At 37.4% G+C, this 23,184-nt stretch overlaps 1 protein-coding gene across 1 annotated transcript; it reads right to left on the reverse strand.

The window, feature by feature from the left end:
* Positions 1-194: 194 nt before the first annotated feature.
* Positions 195-16,532, reverse strand: LOC103722296. Its single transcript, XM_008812798.4, has 23 exons — positions 16,313-16,532; positions 15,970-16,055; positions 15,101-15,886; positions 12,170-12,354; positions 11,994-12,068; positions 11,694-11,828; positions 10,972-11,090; positions 10,421-10,723; positions 10,260-10,347; positions 9,979-10,084; positions 9,784-9,897; positions 8,175-8,338; positions 7,546-7,666; positions 6,691-6,915; positions 6,413-6,603; positions 3,293-3,460; positions 3,103-3,208; positions 1,899-2,036; positions 1,607-1,771; positions 1,319-1,519; positions 620-814; positions 468-539; positions 195-350 (listed from the first exon to the last, which is right to left on the reverse strand). Exons 2-23 carry the CDS (start codon positions 16,015-16,017, stop codon positions 195-197), a joined length of 3,861 nt encoding a protein of 1,286 aa, XP_008811020.2. The 5' UTR covers positions 16,018-16,055; positions 16,313-16,532.
* Between the last annotated feature and the right edge of the window lie 6,652 nt (positions 16,533-23,184).

Raw genomic sequence — 23,184 nt, forward strand, 5'->3', positions numbered from 1 at the left:
CTACCGGCAAGAAGCTCATGGAGAACAGGCTTGGCCTTCCCTCAGCTTCCTCATATGCTTGGACCTATACAAATTGGCGTGTACTTGTTCAAGGCAGCATTTTTTAGATCATCGGCAATCTATTTCACCCTGCTGTCAGCTCTTCAGGACTATAGTGGTAAAAAATGGATGCATACGAAACATATTTACACAACCTAATAGTAGAAATTTGAGTCCTTGTGAACAGGAGCATCCTTGCAGAGCACTGAACGCACTTCCATGATTGATCTGGGTGGCTCCAGGTCTTTCTCCTGCAGTGCATTACTACCAAGCAGCTGCTGCATCTGTGATGCAAATGTGTCATCCAAAACCTGCATCATTCAGATCTTTATTCAGGTCAAAAGATTCATAGACATGCAAGTAATCCCAGATACAGGCTATATACATCCAAGAAAAAGCTAGATCTTTACAAAAACTAGGGCACTTACAGCCACCGTGACTCGTGCACATTTATACCATGCTCTGTTCTCTTTTCGATTCTCCAAGAAACTAAGGACATCCTGTAGCCAGAAGTAATTAATTATATACATTGCCATAACCAATAAGCAGGGATGCATTGCAAAATTGTCACATGGTATACCTGTCCCATTCGGTGCCAAAAGCCTCGACATACTGCTACAAACACATGAACCTCAAAGACTGTTTGGAGGTGATTGATTGTCTGAATAAGCTGATCCTTCAAGGGCTGCATTCTGCTTCTAATATCAGATTCCACTATAACATCCTTTGAGTCTTGGATGATCTTCTTGAGTTTTGTGGTGCTCTGTGCGCGAGTCTGAACAGAAAAGTGAGTATGATAAATGCGTTAGAAATGATAACATATTGTCTTCCTCAAGCTGAAAGGAAACATCAGGTTAGCATAGAACCAAGACTGGTGTTGGCGCATTATTTCTTTATGAAGAAAAACTACTTGTAGTGGCATGTCCATGTTTCGCTAGACAAAGTCACTTGATACCTTTTCCTTCTTAAGTATGCAGGCAGTTGTGGAACTCATTCATGTTTGTAGTCTCAACAATTGACATTGTGGGGAAATCATATGCTCCATCAAGAAAAACAAGCATGCATGTCATTTAGCATGACAGAGAAATTTTCTTGAACATCTCATACATTCTGTGCTATATACTATAGGTTTGCTGTCATTTAGTTTTCTAGCGTCCATGCAACTAAATGAAATATGGGCCTAGAGTGATTAAATTCTTCTCATTTCCAAAATTTTTCTTTCAAGCAAACTAAAAGTAAGAAATAATGTCATGAGGATGAGTTAGCAATGCATACTTACATTCTCTGCGAGTTTCTCTACAACTGCTTGCAGGTAATTCCTGAACTTCGCTCTCAATGTTACATTTACTTCACCAAGGCGATCCTCAGCAGCTACACTCCCACCATCTGGTATACAAGAACGCCAGGATTTTAACCGCATCTCTATTTTGGGTCGCAGAACATCAATCATTCTTTTCATAGTGTTCAAGAGAATCCCCAGCTGAAAGCAAAATATGCAAATTTTTAGACCACAATTAAGTCAAAATGTTTAAGGTGCATAAAAAGAATGCATTAGCAGACAGCTCACTTCATTAGGCACAGTATAAGGGCATATTGAATTGCGCTTTGCGAGTTTCTGAACATATTTGAAGCCAAATTTCTTAGGTGTCATGCTATCCTTCAACGGGGCCAACACATCTGCATATTGCTTCTCCAAAGCCTCAACCACTGCCTTCTCAATATCTGCAATGGCCTTTAAATTATAAAGGCAACAAAAACAAATTGCAGTAAAATGAGTGATTTATTTTTCAAATTTGATAGGGCATGGAGAAGCAAAAATTAAACAATCAGGGGGCCTAAGAAAATATGCCCAAACATACACTCTCCAGAACAAAGGTGTATTCTGGCCAGCGGCATATGATGACCTCATATTCATTCAAGGTATCTTTCAGTCGGTCATACATTTCATCAACAAATGGAGTTGTCATATGCTGTGTTTGAACTCCTGACCATTTCACCTGCCACTCAAATATCAGCCAAATTAAAGAACCATAAGTGCTATATCAATAACCAGTATTTTGAAGCATTGTTTTAAAATGAAGAGTTCAATGACATCTACAGAAACATTTAGTAAAGGATGAAAGACATCTCCAGAGGGCAAAAATGAAAATGTTAATTGTGGAAAGCTCGATCAATAAAGAACGAAGTGATAAGACAAAAATTCAAAGAGAAGAAGAGGGAAAAAGAAGAAAAGTGGCATTGGGTGATCAAAGAAGAAAAGGAGAGCAAAAGGAAAAGAGAATAAGGCTGCCCCGAGGCATAATGGTCCATGCAAATCCCTTTTACTAAGCATCTACTTATGAGAGGAAGTGATATCAGGCAAAGTGACAATGACACCACTAGCGAGTCTTGATTCCCCGTGTTAAACCTTGGCATACCCATCAAGTGTTGAATCCTAATGCTCCACCATAATTTGCCATTGTCTGGACCAATGTTTGCCGTATCATCCAGAACAGCCCGCTTCCAAGCGAACCGACCTGCACTAAGTCGGAACCGGCACAAAAACATATTTGGGTCGGTAGAGGCCCCAAACCAGCCCGCCCGACCTATACCGATCCAACTGAAGTTGAACCATGTCGTACTGCCCAATACCGTCCAAAACCAGACTGCATACTATACCGTACCAACCCTACCACCCGATTTCGGATAGTACCGCAATAAAAAGTGAGAAATAGGAGTCTGGAGCTGTCTTGATATGGAGTGTGTACCCTATTATACCAAATCGATAGCATAACAGCATAGTACTCCATACCGAAATTGAGGACCTCAGTACAGATCTTCTTTAATTTGACCAAAGCCAATTCAACAAGTGCAAGCCCTTAACTAAGAGAATCCCCGGTATTAATTTGAATAGAGATCTAACAGTTTCTGATCATTTTAAAATTGAAGCATCCAGTCTTTTCTATCTTTCCTAAATGTTATTGACACAACTTTCAATGGAGAGCTGAAAAAATAGCACACGCAGACATACATACATACATGTATATGCAAACTTGAAAATGTCTTAAAATGTAAATAATTTACCTTATCTAATTTGCAAGACTCGAGCAATGCAAGGCGCTTATCTTGGATCCATAATATAATATACAAGTGGAATAACTCCTTAGCATCAACACCTCCTTTAATAGGACTGTGAAGATAATAAAAAATATTTACAGAAAGTTTTTTTGGGAAAACCAAATAAGCAGCATAATAATATAAGGACAATATTTACCTAATGTTCCAATTAGCAAGATCCTTTTGGAAATCAGCAGTTGCAATAACAAGATCAGCAACAGGTGGTGAAGGGCCAGTCGGAGGGCATGCAACAAGGAATGCACGCAATCTACTACAGAGTTCCGCACTGTAAATGGATGCGGATAGATTCGGAAGGTCTATGAAGCTGTGACAAGAAATAAACACAGATGTATTAGTAGTAATGTTAAATAGAGAACAAGAACACCTTTTCTGAAAGAATCAGTAAAGCTAATGTAGTTCTTCTGTTCACAATCATAGAAAATGATGCCAAGCTACCAACGAACATGTTCATTAATCTAATTATTATCTCCTAAGATGTCAAAAACTCATGCATACAATTGTGAAAGCATAAAGGATTTCAATTGTGCAAGCATGCAACCAAGGTTTTATTAAACTGCAAGTCATTCTCAAAGACTACTTTCAAATAAAAGATTACGGAACAGTTATGTATTACGTAGCAGTTCTATGCCTATCAACCCAAAAAATCCTTCAGTCTTTTCATGAGCTAATGGTGCATGTGTAAAATACTCTGGGTGGCCTGGGGGTTTCATGGGAAGTTTGGTCTTATGCAGCAATGATGCAACATAATAACCTTCATCCACATTCTGCACAGGCAACAAGTGACAGATTAATGCACAACTTCATATTGACACATGCATCATAACAAATCCATATTAAAGCTCGTTAACTCAACATGATCAAATAATCCCAAATCTTCACGTACAGCAGTCAAATTCAAATTTTAACGGCACTATTCAATGGGAGTGACTGGGAGAGCAATTTATATCCATTGTAAGTGATGCAATAAATCAGTCCCACTACGCTATCTTAAGTTCCAAATAATGTGTCAAAGCAACGATGAGTTACTTCACAAAGATTTTATGCATCATTGAGGGGAATAAGTAAAGAAAATTAAGAAACAAAGATTTGATTTTCCAAGTTTAAATTAAATTGACTATAATGATATCACAGACCAGTAGTTAATAAGTCAAGCAAGGCATTGCCTGAAAAGATTCCAAGTTTAATTTAAATTGACCATAATTAATATTACATAGAACCAGTATTACATAGAAGAAAGTTGGTTAGTATCTTATTTCAGATATTACATAGAACCAGTAGTTAATTTGTCAAACGAGATATTGGCTAATACAACAAGATTTCCAGGCAAAAATTTCTACTTCTTTCATTTTCATTTTATTTTTGGATAAGCATATGTCTCCCTTAGATATTAATCATTTCAACTTATATATAAATAAAATGAACCAAAATTGACTTATACTTTTAAGAATAATAAAGGATAGAAATATTTTCAAAAGTACAAGAACTATGGATATAAAAGTTTAAGGTGCAATTCATCATGTGTCAAATGGCCTTTTTCACAAAAGTCCATCAAAATTCTGGCAAAAATCAAGTAATCTAATGTTCATTAGATGTTAATTAGAAACATGATATGGATGTTAAGCATTTGTCTCCCAGAAAATATATGACACGGTGAAATTGTCTTGCAATTTGTTGAGTATATAGCTATAAAGAATTGATCCCAGTCAAAAAATTTGCAAATAATCTTGTTGTCCACCCTAATTGAGTAAACAAAATCAAAAAGAAAAGGAAACACCCTAACACTGCAATGAAGAGCCTGAGACGTGATTACAGCAGGCCATATTTTTCCTATAGATGTGACAAAATCATTTAAATTTATATTCTGTGTCATGCTGATTTTTAGGCATGAAGGTATTTAATTTCCGCAGGCTAAGATACTCTGCTCATATCTTATTAGTAAATTAACAATATTTCCACAAGAATAACTAAAAGAAGTGGCATATTTTGGTGACTTGATTACTGATAGATAAATGTACAATAACACCACAAAAGCAACTATTAAGAGAACAGTTAGGTGGCTTTATATATTTTTGTGATTTTGATTTGGTGAATAATTTTCATTATTTGCATCAAGATTTTTCATTTTTCAGCAAAATTGCATCTTGATGTGGCCAAAGTTACAATAAAATTTGATTTGGCCATAAAATTTACATAAGATTGGATACGATTCATGATACTTTCATGCCTTGATATTAGGGCACTTGAAAAAAAAAACATAAATCAAAGGGAGAATAAACATCTCAAGACTAACATGCATCTGGTTTGCACAGGTTTCAGGCAAAGAATTTCATTAACCCAGGTTCCAGGATAGGTATGAAAGTAAATAACTGAGTATGTATGTACGTATGTATATGAACTGAAGGAAACATGGAAGTAGATTCTGGATTTTGGCATCAGATATAACAAAATTCATTGTCCATTAAGATTCCAACTAGGAAAATTTTTGTATACTGTGATCTAGTTTTTGAACTGCAGAATACTAGTTAAAAGGATGCATATGTGAAACCATTTTAAAATCTTGTAAGACATGTTTTAATATGGTATTGAACAGCCACTGTTCAAAATACCCCTTCACATTTGTAGATCTGACAAATTATTAAGTTGCACTTGAGAGATCTCTCTAGGTCCATGCTTATCTTCGCTTGCCAAGGATTGGGAGCTATCATCCGGCGAACATTACTTGATGATTGTATTTAAAGCCTTGAAGAGATAAGATTAATGGTAAAGAATGGATAAAAACAACCTGAGGCAACCCTAATACCCCTTCCAATCCGCCCTTTTGTGGTATTAAATATCTTCCTTTTGTGTGTGGCATGAATCATACAGCTTTCAGATACAACATAATACCTACAAACTTTAAAATGTCATGGTAACACAATTTTTTTAAAAAAATGTACAAATTAAACTCATTCAAATTTATACAGTAGCTAAAGAACACAACCAAACAATGTTCCAGTAGATAACTAGTAAAAATGAGTATGCCGTTCTTATACATGAAACAACAAATTATTTTGACAGGCACTGCTATAGCAATAACAAACAAGGTCAGTAAGAGAGGACCTGATGCAAGGAAGCATATGACAAACATGTCCTTTACAGGTTCATGACAACGTTAGTCAAAGAAAGAACAATGAAAGGGTTTACTTTTCAACATGCCTCCTCCACTTTACAGTAGTGGAGCCTGGTTGGCAAAAGAGAAAAGGAGAAAAAGATCTACCTGGGGAGTACATGCTGATTATGGATTTCGATGTCTGTGAAAATTTCATTTCGGATATTGAAGCAGAGTGACCTCATTTTCTGGTAAGCAGTAGAAATCGTCACAACATCCATCAAGTTGCCTTCACTTTTGCCCACAACATACTCATCCGTTTCAACCAAGTGCCGCCTCATCCTCTTCTTTACAGCAGCCTGAACACATAGTGGAATTTTAGAAAAACATGTATTCTCAAATTCAAGAATAGGAAGCTTCATAACAATATTGTTGGATTCCTTAACCTGGAAATAACGGCATAGTTTTAGTTGAGCCTCTGGAGATAGTATATCATGCAGAAGAGTGTACAGCTTGACAGCTGGCACCAATGCTGGTGCTGGAGCCCCAGTAGCAGGACAGAAAACTTCCACCATTCCTGACGGTAAAGACTCATCAAGGGACTTGTAATTCTCGAAAACCATAGATAGAATCTGCTCAATCTGCTCCTCGATTTCTCCTAGAATGCGGTTCTAATGAAGCACCAACAATAGTTCATGTTAATCCATAATCATATAGTTATTGACTGACATTATTTAGAGACAGCTAAAACTAGTAAAAAGGTCTACTCATGTAAAAATAGAATCAAGACACCAGGAAGCAGAAATGATGTAATTTTTATATTTAATATGCTGAATAATACTTTAAGTTCTTTCCACAAGGATGGACGAACATATATGTTAGTAGAGCAGTTCACATTCATCTCAAAAATTCACAAAACAACAAAAGGACCTGAAAAATGATAAATAACAATAAAGATCTTTCAGATAAGAGTATTAATGCAGAAACCACAGAGTAAATCATATTTAGAATTATATATAACAGGAAAAGACCCAAAGGTCTCCGCAAGAGCAAATAAGGTTGCAATCATATTTAAGGATTTAAAACAAGGTTCTATCATTTACATTTGTCACCATAATGCACGTTAAGGACAAAAATGGAACCAAAATCGTGAACATGCAGTCAACAACATTGATGACCTATACTCATCTCCAGAATTTACAGATGGCTCCTAGAATCTCACATTTGATTCTGGACATAATATTTTGTAGGGGAAAAATATATACAAAAAATTCATATTTGCCAACAAAGAAAATAAGTACCTCTTGATGACTCAATGTATTCTTACTATGGCTCTTCAACATCACAGGCAACAACAGATCATGAACCAAAATGAGACAGTCTGCTGTAGGGGTTGCGACATCCATAACATAAGAAAGGTATCTGGCAATTATAATAACCTTATTAGCATAGATCGTATTAAAAGATGAACCCATGAATCTGTACAAAATTCTGATTGATTTCTTAACAATAAAGCTCCTTTGATGAACACTTCCATGTTCCTTCCAGTTCTAACATAACTTTAAGCTGTTTCTCTAAAGTATAATTTTACAAGACATGTCTAGTAAGCTCATGCTACTGCCAACTGGCTTTCTAAGGTTCACGGCAACTCCCTCTCTAGCCCAAAGGTGCTCGGTTCAAGAGTAGAGCACCAAGTTGTAAAGAGTCAATTTAAATTTGAGAGCTAGTCATGAATGTCTCAAACTTTAATAAAATTATACCTAATCTATAAAGCAAATAAAACTTGCTGGCCAAGGTAAAGAAAATTTTGGGGTGGGAATTTGTGTTTGTTTTCTTTTTTTCTTCCTTTGCTTCGTTTTGGAAGGGGCGGAGGTATAGGTCCATCGTAATTTTATTTCATAGGAAAAAGAAAATATTATCTGAACAGTACCTTAGTTTGGTATAAGCATCTGAAACCCCATAGTAGGAGGCAAATTCTGTCAGCAACCATTTCCATTGTCCATGCAGCAACAGATTCCTTTGTTGGAAACGTTGAGCTTTCATTGCAACTTCCAAGACTATATCATAAGCCACAGTTTCTGCAACAGAGCCATACTGCAATACAAAGCATTAGCACCGCCAAGTTAGGATTCTTAGCTATACAATAAAAAAGAGAGAGAACAAAGTTCATTATAGCCATGATGATTCACAGCTAAGACTTAATAGCATCAAAATGAAAAGTAAGCTAATGAGTAGGAAACATCTGCAATAAATCGTAATATAAGAAAAAGAATATCCTTTAAATCCCAGCAATTAGGAATTAAAAATTTCTATTACATCTAAGAAAAGGACTCATTTGAATCTTCCTTCCACCCAAGGTACGCTGAACTGGTACCGGTGGCGACCCGGTCCGCTGCGGGAGCGCGCGCAGGATGCTATTCCGCACAGGCGCGCCTCCCCGTGCTTCCATAAGGCAGGCCGTGCGCACAAGTGCACTTCGCCGCGCGTTTTCCTACACGTGCTGCCCAAAGCGCGGGGCGCGCAGGCGCGATGCCACGCGCTCGTGAGCTCTTCCCCGCGCGTGAGGGCACTTCCCCGCGATTCCCCGCGCGCTGCCGCCTTCCTTTTTCTTTTTCTTTTCTTCTTTCTTTTTCTTTTCCTTCTCTCTTTTTCTTTTCCTTCTCTTCTTCCTTCTTCCCGAAGCTTCTCCTTCCTTCTCCTTTCTTCTCCTCTCTTTCTCCCCTTCTCCCGCGAGCAAGGAAGGGCGAATGGAGCTCTTGAGAGGGGGGTGATCCTCGTCGGGGTGCTCGGGAGGGGGTCTGCCCGAGGCCCAGCCTCCCTTCTTCTTCTTCTTCCTCTTCTTTCTTCCTCTTTCTTCCTCTTCTTTCCTCTTCTTCCCCGCGCGCGTGAGCGCGCTGCCTCTCGCGTACCACTGCGAACCGGTCTGGTTTGCACCGGTACAATGCGGTACCGTTCCATTTGCACCGGTATAAAACTAACTTGAAGTGACCAGCAATTTATCAGCATTAGAATGCTTAACTCATTCCCAATACTGTTTAAAATCTAGAAACACCATCTGATAAATGGAAGAGGAGCTACATGAATATACACAAAGCAGGGAGGAGGCTATATTTCACAGAAAGGATAAGCTTTGACGTCCATTTGGAATCTCCTTGGCGTGCCCTTCTTCTATGTAGACCCTTTAACATAAAAGCAGGCACCTTTGCCAACCAAGATCTCTGACTAGTCATCACTGCATTATGTAATGAAAAAAACCTAGCATTCCTCATTTGCAATACCATTTTAATACAGCATCTTTGAAGTAGATCTAACACGTTCACTCCGGTCAAAAGATCTTGACTAAATTCACAACAGAAACTATATGACTCTAGACTGTTCAAAAGAAAAGGTGAAGAGAAAGTAAAAACACTGAGAACATATCTACTCCAAGAACAGAGCAGAAAAGATATAATCCAGTTGTCTTGCTGTTGCTCCAAAAAGTGAGGGTGTATTTAAAAATTGAAATAACTATGATGCAAAGAATGTTGCCATTGTCATACCTTCAGAGCACCATTCTCGTCTGCACTGGTGGTGTAATTTACACAAAGTTGTATTCGTCCAACAAGTTCATGCTCCGGTTCATGATAAATAGACCACCAGCGAAGTTTGTCACTCTGCATGAGGAAAATTTTAAGGGCAACCAGAATAATCTAGTTTCCAATTAATGTCAGTGTCATCAGTTAAGGGATGCTTACAGGATCCTCTGCAATGTTGGCCACTTGAGCTACAACTCGGCCACATAACTTTCCTTTGGAATCATAGACATCAACAATTAAATCATCTCCTACGCTATCAGGGAAGCTGTAATTTCCAAGCAAATATGTTAACATGCATACCAACCGTAGGTCAAATTAGTCCAAAATTTTGGTTCAAGAAAAAATAATTATCTACTTCAACAAAGAACGTAAATTTAAATATTCATACGTTTACTTGGAAAGAAAAGTAATTTGCAATATCATGAAAGATTGATACATACAACACACGTGTTTCACCAGATCCAGGTTGCATCCGAACCCAATCGTCTTCAGGTGAACTTTTCAACCTCAACTGACACGAATATGTTTCTGTGATAACCGATATTTCATCAGAAAAGATCACTAATACTATACCTTCTAATACAAAGTTCATTGTAGTTACCTTGGACAATTTCATATGTTGAACTGTTACGAAGAGTAGTAACCCCAATTTTTAGAAGGCCAGAGACTTGTTTAATATACTGAGCACTAGCATGCATATATGCTAAGCTGTGCCTTGAAAATGAACTATGTGCAGGTAGATGGGGTAAAACACGAACTTTCCTAAGCGATTCCCATCCTGATGAAAGAGTTGATTGGAAATTGGACATGCGATATCGAAGTGATTCAAGCTTTACCATGGGTGCCTTCAAGGATGAAAAACTGCAGCCAGAAGGCATATCCAGAGACATTCTCACTTTACGGACTGCAAAGCAAACAGAAAATTGAATAAGAACGTAGATATAACCATACAAATCTGATATCTCTAATGTATATAAGTGTGTTGGCAATGTCCAGTTGATGGGGGGAAGGTGAGCAGAAAAGATGAAAAATCCCAAAAGTAAATATTGACAGCTCTTTTTGAAGAAAAGAATGATATGACTAGTAACTAATGCTTCGGAAAGCAGCAAACATTGCCAGTCAGAAAAGAGAAAGAAAGAAAAACGAGCGTACCTTGGACCTTCATCTTGCCTATTGTTTTTCTGGGCTTCGGTGCGGCTCCTTCACTGGCAAGCTCTGAAGATCGTTTTGCCAGCAGTTCCTCCTCTGACTGTAACAAGATCTGCAGCAGACTGCGACAAGACATAGGAAAGGAGATTGCTTGCTTTACTATGTTGGAAATTTTATCTTATTTCTGTGGCCTTGCAAGAAAACTATTATTAGTACAGCTACTTCATCTTTTTTTGTTCAAATTATATATTCTCTGTTCTTTATGCTGGTCTTTGGTTGGGGGGAGGGTATTCTTTGCACTGCTCAAGGAATAAGCCTGTTCGATGAGATAGGCATTTTTGATGTTTGGTTGAGGAATAAGCGCAGAGAATAGATGGGGGGAATAAGCAGCATTTAATGCGCATTGAGTTTCGTGATAGTTTGAATTTCATGACAAAGTCCTCAACTTTTTGAGAGTTTATAGAATGATAAGGGCAAAATGGTAATTGAAGGGAATAGGGACAAACCAGATAAATATTTGAGCATCATAGTACCAAAATTATTGATTGGAACTCGGATTTAGTCATTTAAAACAACAACATATCAGAGGTACTTGACAAAAAAAACCACATAGCATTTTCAAGTTGCATAACAATTTGCATCACATTCTACTTGTGACTCCTTCAGCATGCTTAGTATTTTCTACAGCTATATCTTCAACAAAAAACTAAACAGATCAAACTCACCCAAAAGCGCTTCGCAATAGTGCGCATTCATTTTCCAAGAAAACGGGAGCTTCCATGCAACCTCTAGCCCATGCGTGAAGGCATAGCCGAACACATGCATCATATGCAATCACAGAATGCCAGGGCCCTTGTGCACTAAAAATCAATTTCCAAGCCAACAAATATTTCATTAACAAACATGTGGAGGGGAAAAGATAATCAATCATCACAACTACACTTATTTAATATGATCTCCACTTGTTTAGCATATTGATAATCTATTAGCTGGAGTAATTCCAATTGCATGCTCCATCAGTATACCTTGCATGAAAAGTGGGAACTCGTACTGGAACTGAACTAGAAGATGGGGCAACTTCAGCACCACTTGACGTGTTCCTGAGAAGAACAATTCATTAAACTTGCAATGCATATAGCATTATACCAAATTATTTGCTTTCTTTCAAACAGAGTTGGACAGTTGCGAGCATTTTAAAGACCTGACATTCTCGTCTGGTATATTGCTTTTATCGTTAACATGTGAACGTGCCTCCTGTTTAATAGCTGGGCCCTTTGAACATGCTGCATGAGCATCATATGATCTCGGTATTGGTTCAGAAGCTTGGCTGATTTTCTGATCAGAGCCATGAATTGGTGGTGCACTGGGGACATCAGAAAGGACATCCTGTATGCATATGTACAAGCATCACAAAAAATAATTAAATACACATGCAAGATGCATAAGAATCATTAATATCATTATAGTTGAGCTTAAGAAAAAGTCTCCCGCATGTAATTATAACTGTGGATGTATCAAATATATAATACTAGGCTTTATAAGGTGGATAACAATTGTAGATCCAAACTTTAATAGGACTCTGGTTGCATTGTCAAGAGAAAGTGATGCGGTAAGGGGAAAAATTTGTGGATGGCAAAAGTATAAGAACATGAAGATATCACAAAGAAGTGAAACATAAACTTGAACTCTTCAAGACAGTACTAGTACTTCATACTCAGGAGTTCCTCTAATGTAGTGAAGAAATAATATTAGCTTAGTAGAATATGACTCCATACCTTAACAATCAGACCGAATTTTACAGATCATAATTTATGTTGTAGAGACCACCAGGGGAGAACAAGTGCCCGGCCACATTAATGACAAGCCCATAACTGAAGTTACCAAGATGGATACATGAGGGAAGGGAAAAAGACAAAGGAAAGTGAATGATCATGATAGATAATTCAGAAATCATAAAAAACCGAGTTGTACTTCAGGATTCCTGTTTCTGGAGATGATCCCCATCTTTTAAAGTACCTCTAAATGGTTCTCCACATGCCCTGGAACATGTAATTACCCATGTTTTACATTTGAAAAGGGGGTTAGGTTTGTGGAAGACTCTTAAGACGAATGAGGTTTTCCTTGATCGGATGCATCAGCACATGGCAGCGGTTGTCAAAGGACAGCACAACTTGCCAGAGCAAAACGAGAGGGGAGCACAAAGACCACTTTGTGGTAATACAAGAAATAAGGTCATGAACAGGAAGTTCTTCCATTGAAAGAGATGACGTGACTAATTAAAGGAAAATTCCATCCTATGTTTTGTAATTAGTCTCTCTTTTTAATACTTATTGCTTACATCAAGTGATGAATTTTTCTATTGATGACATGAGAAGCCCATATTTGTACATGAGAGTAGGTGTTTAAGTGTGAGAAGGTGCCAGGCTGCTAGCAAGGTAGTATAAAGAGGGTCAAGGTGAAGTCGACAATTATAATCTCCTTACATGGCCAGTTTGAGCTTTGGAAGATGACAGTGATTTATTAGTGCAAACCTCAACCAAAGGAATCCTCTTCAATGGTACCCCATGTATAACAAGGCCTATACATTTCCTATGCAAAGTAAGGCGCCTAGCTGATAATAAACCTATTGCATTGTAAAAGCTATATGTGCAGGTTATATGGAAGAACAAGACAGCAATAGGAAACGGCAAATTGTTATACACCGACGAGGATAAAGATATAGAAGGTGAAGCACTTGTCCTCAAACCAAAACTAACAAACTACAGGTGCAGACCATAAGCAAAGATTTCCATGATGGAGAATTATGTTTCAGGTAAATACGCCATACTCCCTGACTAGCAAACAACAACAAAAATTTTCTCTAGTGTTTTTGTTAGGAAAATGACCCTTAAGAAAACCAACATAGAGAACTGATGCTATATTTTTTGGGAGGGAAGAAAGAAAAAAAAAATACTAATTTTTGTTTGAGATATATAGGGAGCAAACAAGTGGGCAGTCTTTTCTTTTTTCTCTACAAGAGCATATCACATCCTCTTTAGCTGACCATAGATAATAAAATATAAAGGTATTTCATGAGAGACAATATGTATTTCGATTACTGTCAATGTTGTTATACATCTTGAGCAGGAAAGGAAGAAAACATACACATCGTTGTTTGAGATAATATAGGAAGCAAACTAGTGTGAACCTTTTCTTCCATGAAAGCATATTACATCCTCTTGAGCAGACCCTGGATAGATATTTAAAAAAAATGGGGGCATTCCAGGAAAAACAAAATGTAAACTTCCATGGCAAGGAGTGACATTCTGTACAAGAAACGTGAAAAGTGTATTCCTTTGAAAGGTTTGGGAACTGCTTTTTTATATTTCAAGGGTTTAGATGCAGTTTTTTGTCTCAATTTCTTAAAGGGGTGAATAACTTATGTTCAGCGGATCATGAAGTACTATTGGTTCATAACTTACATCTCAGTTAAACAAAACCTTTAACAAATGATAACATAAGTTGTAGAGAGCACATAGATGAAAGAGGAGACAGGAGTGAACTGCAACTAAATGTATGAAAGGAGGAGTCTGATAAAATCATAGTTACAACGAAAAGAAAGAAGGGAGAGTCTATTATGCTACATAGTAACTACAAATATACAAGAATCAAATAAAAAAATAGATACATTGTCCAGCAAGTAAAACAAGTTAGACAACAATGAGCATAGCCAGATGCAATATGTAAGAAACACTAATTAAAGTGCAATTTACTTCAGTTGTGCAAATACTGTTACCAACTTGCAAGCAGGAAGCTCTGGTTATTTATCAGTCATGGAATACAACACTAGAGTTAATAGATCTACAAGCAAAAAGCTGAACATGCCAAAATTTTATAAATGTGACGAAATTAACCAGCAAGTTATCAAAAATGAGTTCTTTAAGTTAACTTTAGGAGATGATTTCTGGTATCTAGCCACCTCTCCAACAAGTTACAATACGTCTTCAGCGAACTTGTCAAATTCGATCCATGCATGCACTAACCACATATATTATATTAAATTACATAATTTTGATAACAGATTCAACATTCACAACTTATTTTTCAAACTTGAACCAGAAACTAGAAACAAAAGCCAGAATAAATGACTAACCATCTCAGCAGTAGCTTCCACATGTTCTTGGAAAGGAACACGCCGAGAGTAGCTCTCCGAATGGTAGCCCCCGCGTGAATTCACACCGGCTTTATCAGCACTAACGTTCGCATCCTCTCTTATGGGAACTTTATAGGAGTAGCTCTCTGCAGTACAACTTCCTTGGGAAGTCACACCAACCCTCTGCATATTAGTCTTCACATCTCCTCTGAAGGGAACATTACAAGAGTAACTCTCTGTGCGGTAGCTCCCTCTTGAAGCCATACCAACACCACCATTATTCCTTCCCGTCAGACTAGCAGAGCTCCAGCCAGAATCCGACAACCCGTCTTCCTCCTCCTCTTCCATGTACCCATTCACATGCACTTGCTTCCTCAGCTGCTGCGGCTGCTGCCGAGCAGTATCCCTTGACGAACTTAAGTCCGAGTAACCGTCACTTGAGTAGTAATGCTGCCCTGAAACCGGAACTGTGTACCGATTACCACTGCCAGCTGCAGTGGAGGCTCCATTAGGTGCCCTGCGCCCCGAGACATCATCCCGAGGCGAAGAATCAACAGAGTACCTTCCTCCATAGATCTCCGCCTCAGCATCGGAGGACTCATCCATGTCTGAGCCAGAATCACTTTCATCTTCTGTAGGGATGGTGTGGGACATGGGGATCGCCCCTCTCGGCAGGTGCCCGCTCCGGAATTTCTCCGGCGGCGGGATGCCAAGCCCACGTCCGCCATTCCGGAGACCGTGAAGAGGATCCATCCCTTGCCGAGGGTTTAAGAAAGATGCTTGACCCTATTTAATACCTCCAGATTAGTGCAAGAACATCCAACAAGAGTTAATACCGCCACAGAAAAGAACAAATTGGCAATGCTGACCTCCCGAACCCATCGAAGGGCATGCGAATCGAGTCCTTCAGTGAACATCCCGACCTTTCGCGTGGCTTTCGATCAGAAACCTCTACCTGCAACGATTTCGAACAGAAAGAATCTTATTTTGTATAAAAAAATAAAATCTATGAAGTTGATGAATTTTTGCTCCGAATTAAGAGATCTCCGAGACAATGCTCCATTTACATCGCAACGTAAAATTAAAAAAAAAAAAAAACAACGAATGAAAAAAAACACAAAGAACTGATCTTTCTTTCTCCACCAGCACCAAGAACTTTTTTGAAAAAACAACAGCCAAATGGGGAAAAAATGGAGAAATAAGTCTGTTTACCGGCAGAGAAAGGAGGGAAGTCGAAAGATCTCTTCTGGTGACAAAATATCTAAAAATTGAATATATTCGCCTCTTCTTCTCGAAAAACTCGCACTCGATTCGCTCCTCCTTTCTCCGTCTATTTATGGTTCCAAGAACCAGAACGTCCAGAACAGATTTAGGAGAAGAAAAAGAGCCGGAAGCGAGAGCGACGAGTAAAGAGAGAGAGAAAGAATGGCAAAGAGAGAGGGTTTGTAAACTTATATGCTCGCAGTTAAATTAAAAAAAAAAAGGAAATTGAAACACCATTGCCGTTTTCGTTACTTTTTTTTTAAATTTTTTTCCTTCGGGGAAGGGAAACCAGGCGACGCCGTCGGACGGGGAGCAACGCGAAGATGACGTGGCGAGCGGTGCCGTTTGTTAAGTAACGGTCGAACGTTATGGAGGAGTTTGGCTCCAGTGTTATGTGCACTCACAAGCTTAAATTTGAAGATCCAGTCCCAGCTTTAAACGAACAAGAGGAGGACGAGATGGATGGGCACGTGGACGGACGAGATTAAACCTTCAAATTATCCTTTTGTTGGCGACCCTAAGACTCGAGCCGAATTGGGCATGGAGGAGGGAGGTGGGAACGCTCAACGTTCCGCTCGCCGCTTGCTGTCTTTCTCCAGTCCGTTCCTCCGGCTGTTGCACGCCTCAATGTCCAATGGATCCCGATGCTCGACGCGTGTCCATGCATATCGTCGGAAAGACTCGTGTGCCCTTGAAGCTTGACGCTTGTGGGAAATCTAGTCCTATTTAAAGAATTCATCTTGGTCGGGGGATTGGAGGGGAGTTGGAAAGGGGGCGACGTGGTCCACATGAGGAGGGGTAGTGGGCCCCACCCCCACTCGCCCACTTTTTCCCGGTCGAGCTCGGGTTTTCCGGGTAGTGGAATGACCTAAATGCCCCTGTATTCTTGTAGGAATTGCAGCGGCGGAGGGGAGCGCATGACTTGTGTGAAGGCCTAGTTTCCAAGATCGGTTTAACAAACTGGTGAAATCAGGTTAAGTAAGTTAAAAGAATTTTAAATACATTGAGCTGGCTTTAAATATATTAAACAAGTCTTACATGGATCAGGTGATGACCCGATATGATTATTAAATAGGTCGAACAGGCTAAACTAATGAGAACGGTAAATTTGAACCCCACTAATTTAATAAACTGATAAGGTCGGGTCGATCCTATACAATCGGAATTTTTTTATTCTAAACTCGAAGCCCATTTGAAATGAGTTAGTTAAAAGAATCCTACTATTTTAATAAATTGATAAGGTCAAGCCGACCCTATGTGATTGGGATCCTTTTATTTTGAACTCAAAACCTATTTGAAATGAGTTAGTTGCAAGTTGGGTCTTAAAACATCGTACCTATTTTTAAGTGATACATCTTGCCCTTATAAAAAAAATTTAAGTATAAATAGAGTTGCCTAATATTTCAAAATATTCATTATAACATCATTATATGTTGGTGATGTCATTTTAATAGATTTATTTTACTTGTTACTCATAAAACTTATAGGATTTTTTTAAAGTGGCTGGCCCCACTTATTTCATGGATCCAATTAAATGAGAAACAGAAGTTAGCAAAAAAAATAAGAATGATAAAAAAAATAGATAATTATTTAATATATTTGTTATTCATGTAACGCATAGCAATATAAAATAGATAATTATAAAAATTAGATATTTAAATAGCACCAAGCTTTATTAAATATGGTTTTATATTTTTTTTAAATACTAATAAAATTGCATCATTATTAGTAATGAATTGATATTTTAAATATAAATGTTATGATCATTATGTGGTATTGTAATTATCCATGCAAGCTGGCAATTTACAATGGCTTTGCTTCACAATAGTATGAGGCAATGACTATTATGCATTAATGATGCTATTACACAAAGCTTGATTAATCTTTTTTTGATTAATTAACCATGTAATAGAAAATCTTCTCCTGCAGTCGGCTAGGGAAAAAATAGAACTATAAAATAGATGCTCAAGATGTGGATGGATTGTGGATAAGATATAGCAGTATATTTTTTGATTACAATTTATTTACTTCAGCTACAATGCAATATGCAACACTAGTTAAGATCTAAAATCCCAAAGCCATTCTAAGCAAGCGTCCATGAATGCTTTTTATTTAAAGAATCCATTTAAGATCAACCATCTAGTGAACTAGATTCAGGCGTAAGTTTGCCAACTAATATTTAGAATTGCTAAGGACTTGCACCCGCCCATGCAAAACGTCAACATGGAGACACGACGTAGAAACCCATATCGCATGCACCTTTTAACGGTGCTTTAGGCCTACGTTTATTTCAAAAAAAAAAAAACTCAATCCCTCCAACGGGATTCCAGCCGACGTAAGGGTGAGGCAATACTCACGGGAGTCCACCGTAGATGGTCCTTTTTCTAATGGTCTCCTAGTACTATTGCTGCATGAAATAATTCTCGGCAACTGCGATGCCTAAAGGCATCTAAAGCGACATGGAATATTTGAAAGCACAAGACCACAAGTTCTCCGTCTATGAACTCTTTCGTTGTCCCTGTCGATGGACTCTCCATTACAATATAAAGTTTTTTATATAAATATTTTTTTAAATATTAAATTTTACATAAATATTTTTTAAAAATTAATATTTGTATATATATCTTCGTAAAACACTTATTTTGCTATTTTATCATTTTATCATTATTTTTGTATACATACTCACACCATATAACGTCGTTGAAAAATTAATGGTTTCAAATTAAAATGACTAAAATATTCTTAATGAATAGACATGCAAAAGAAAACATTTATAAGATAATCGCGGTGGTAGACTAAAAAATAATTTTAAAATTTTATTTTATTTTTAATTAAACTAAATATATTTTTTTATTAACGAATAACGATGTTAAAAGAATCGTTATATTAGAAATATTTGTGCAAGAGCAGTATTTTATAAGAGTACATAAATAAATATAAATTTTAGGAGTGTATTCATTTAAATTTAAATTTTTCAAAGAATATTTATGAAAAAAAAATTATAATATATCTGGCTATAATTTGAAGTTAAGGGCAAGTTGGTGACCCTGCGTTGGACTTGGACGTGGACAAGAAAACGCCATTACTTTCTGGCTGCTGCAAGTAACGTGTTCCCAACCTCCGGCTTCCATTCAAATCTTCCTTCAAAATTTTGTCCCTTCGGTGCCAATGGATTTGGTATCCAAGGCAGTTGGACTTGACCCAAAGCTAAGCTGCTCCTTTTTCTAAGATCATGAGTGGTTAAGCTCCTTTTTTTTTTTTTGACTCGCAAAGATTCAATTGATTCATTAAGTGGGGTCCATCAAACCATGCAAGATAGGATCGTGTTGGGACCGAATTGGCCTAGCTAATAGGTTATAACTTTGTGTCATGATGTAATAGGGACCATTTGCCCTAATAGGTGTCCGTTGGTGTTAGCATGTGAGCGTGCGAACAAAAGCTGATGGTGCATGCCCCACCTCATGTGATCAACGAATGTCACGACAAATGTCACAAGCCGCGACCGACAAAAATTGGACCAAATCTTTTTATTTCAAGAAAGTTAACTCTGTATGAAGAATTATTTAATTATCCATTTTGCAAGCAAAGATTGAATTAATTATTTTTAGAAAACGATATATATTTAAAAATTTCTGAATAATTTTATTCTTAGGTATAAATATAGAATAAGTGATTATTTAAATAAATATATGATAGATCTACAAAGTATGGATATTAGAGATCCATCGGCTCTTTCATCCTCACTCCTAGCTCTTGAAATGCTCAATCAGGCTTTCCACTTATTCCTACCAACCAAGGCTGCAAGTGCGTGCTGTTGGCGATTCAGAATGATCTACCTCCATTTGGGAAACTCAATACTTCCATTGGCCATGAAGCTTTCTTAGTCATTTTAGACTGCATCAGTAGTTTTTGATCCATATCCTTAGCCGAGACAAAGTCAGACCTTCAACAAAAGGGTACTTGTACCCAAAATCGATATAGGTGGGTAGGTAGAGAATACCTAGGGTCGCGAGACAACTTTCTCTAAGGAACTTGGCAAAATAGCCTCATAACTTCGGGAGAAGGGGTGCCTTCTCACAAAGGGGATCGCAGTGATCAGGCCTAGGCGACTGTTTACCAAAAACACAGGTCTCCGCAAAATCGTAAAAAAAATCAATCTTTCTAAATGAATAGTAATTAAGTGAATTTTAAATTGATCGATAGATCAAATTGAGTTCAAGGTAAAAACAACAACTAACTCAAACTTAAGCCTATTTATAATTAGATGCAATTAAAAATATGCTAAGATATAGGCGGAGAAATTTATAGAGCTGTGTGGAATAGGATCGAACAAGTGAAAATAGGATAGGATGTAAAACCATGAACTTAAACTCATTTATTTTTTGGCAGGAATCCAAACTTATCCATCGGTCCAAATTTGTAATCAATCGTTTGTTTAATTTTTTTTTTCTTCGCATCCAATTTTTCTAGCCGGAGAACTTAGGAACCGATGGCATGACTCCATGGGTCACCAGAAAACTTTGGTTATCTGAGAAACATGATATTTGAATCCCATAAAACTCGGCGATGCAGGTCTAACTTATTAGCTCATGAGGATAAATAGTATCTGCAAGAAGATAGCTAAGCCTATATATATATATATATATATATATATATATATATATATATATATATATATATATATATATATATATATATATTCTTGTTTAACATAACATATATATAATTAAATGTCATTTCTTGTTGCTTGGGTAAGGAGAGGGGTCCAATCCTAGTTGAAGTCGGCTCTTAAGAGACGACATAGATACCAAATAGAAGATGAAGATTGGATCATCCTAATCGCAAAAAAATTATAATATAAAATAAATATCAAAAATTGGTTTAGCCAATTCTACAACCAAATGGCCTTCGGTCCCTGGGCTTATCTATACACGACACAAACAATTTGCTATTGACGCTTGTCTGGTTTCTTGTTTTTTTTTAAGCCGACTCGTTGCATGGTAATCAAACTAAGTTGCCGATGTTAGTTGATTGATAGATCTACAGTGTACACTACAGTGGGAATTGGGGATTTGATAGGGAAATATAATGTCTTGTAATGCTATGATCTAAGACTAATGTTTGTTGTTATTTTTTTATTATTAAATTTAAATTTGAATAAATATATATTATTATTCATGCACCTGCCGATCGACTAACTTGTACGTAGTTTTTAAATGCAAGACCGAAAGGCATGCAGGGTGGTGGGAGTTCGGCCTTTTTCCTCGGAATTTCTCGTGATTTGGCCGGAGAAGATGAACTAGCCATAGCCTATCAACCCACACATAACTTTCATGGAACAACAAAAAGTTGGTACCCTGAGATTTCTATCTTTCTGACTAAGCTCCTCGTCACCCACCGACAGCACATGGAAGCCATTAGAGGACAAGCTTTCATCTAAAGCTGTTCATGGACTCTGCCATGTACGGAGCAAATCCAAGATTTTTCAAGTTATAATTCTCACATGAAGTGTTGGCTTGCATGCATAGCAAAGAACCAAACATGACCAACTTTATCTATTTGCAATTTTCAATTTTTTTCCCCCAAAAAAGACAAGTTGATGTCCATGAGAATATAGTGAAAATGTTGATTGTTTAGTTGGCAACGTACGTGTTGCTTATTGGATTATAATAATTAATTGTGCCGACTTATCTCCAGCTTGTTTCAGCACTTCTTTTCTTTTTTTCTTTTTCTTTGGTTGTTTCTGCACTTGAATATAGTGTAAAACAAAGGTTGGCTGCTATTCATACATGCCTCTGCAACGATGAAATTTTGCTGTGATTGTTCAATAAAAAAAGGTTTGCTGCTATTCATAATGAATAAATTAGATATATGAGCAATGATTAGAAGGTTATCATGACTTGGTAGCCTTTATGACGGTACTAAGACATTTTAGTTTACCAACATAACAACATTATTATATTATAAATGTAACAAAGTGTGCAAACAAGTGAAAAAGCTAGAAATTAGGCTACCTAGTCTTGGCTCATTGTATGAAAGTAGTAGCAATCAAGCTCAAGCCTAGCATGATAGAGTCTGTTCCTCGTTTGCTATTTAAACGGAGCTTGAAGAAGCTCTTGGTTTTTTACTTTTGCAGATCTGAAGTGTGCAAGCTTGACTTGTTTATTAGCGAGCTTTGAAGCATATTCAAGCTTGGCTTATTTTCTACCTGAACCAAACTCGAGTGAGCATGGATATTGGGATTATGGTAATTAATAACATTTTTGCTAATTGAATACATTTATTTTGGTTCAGCTCTTTTCTTTTCAGAGAAGACAGAGAAGAAAGAGAAAGCACTAAAAATGTGCACTCCGAAACTTGTTATTTTTTGACTTTTTTTTTTATGTATTCGTACATGACATGTATGATATATCTGTTTCAGCAAAAAAAAAGAAAAAAAGCAGTAAAAAGATGAACAGGCATTTATGTATAAGTTTAAAAAGATTTTTTCTTTCTTTTTTGAGGGGGATATAACATGTCAAAAAATACACATCCTACTTACCTAAGGCGATTATGGTAAGCACCAATTACATCCATAATCAACAAAGTCTATTGTAATTGCATCAAAAGGTTCAAATTCCCACTTTGTCACACCCCCACGGGCCACCAGTCTGTCCCATAAAAGCCACTCCATCAGCCATCTGGCTCGCCTCACACAACACATGCAGTCTCTTGATTCATGGAAAATTTGTTAATCAACCAATAGCAATTGGCTAATAAGGTTGATATGTTCCACCGTCCCATTGATATCTGATTTAGGCAACCACTTTCAAGAATTGTAT

The sequence above is a fragment of the Phoenix dactylifera genome, chromosome 15 (assembly GCF_009389715.1).
Source record: "Phoenix dactylifera cultivar Barhee BC4 chromosome 15, palm_55x_up_171113_PBpolish2nd_filt_p, whole genome shotgun sequence".
NCBI classification, from domain to species: domain Eukaryota; kingdom Viridiplantae; phylum Streptophyta; class Magnoliopsida; order Arecales; family Arecaceae; genus Phoenix; species Phoenix dactylifera.

Excerpts from the sequence above, each read along its gene's own strand:
- LOC103722296 (XM_008812798.4), bottom strand. The coding sequence starts at position 16,017 with ATGTTCACTGAAGGACTCGATTCGCATGCCCTTCGATGGGTTCGGGAG. Across the intron at positions 6,916-7,545 it reads ATACATTGAGTCATCAAGAG|AACCGCATTCTAGGAGAAAT; the intron begins GTACTTATTTTC and ends GTGCTTCATTAG. Across the intron at positions 815-1,318 it reads TAGAGAAACTCGCAGAGAAT|ACTCGCGCACAGAGCACCAC; the intron begins GTAAGTATGCAT and ends TTTTCTGTTCAG.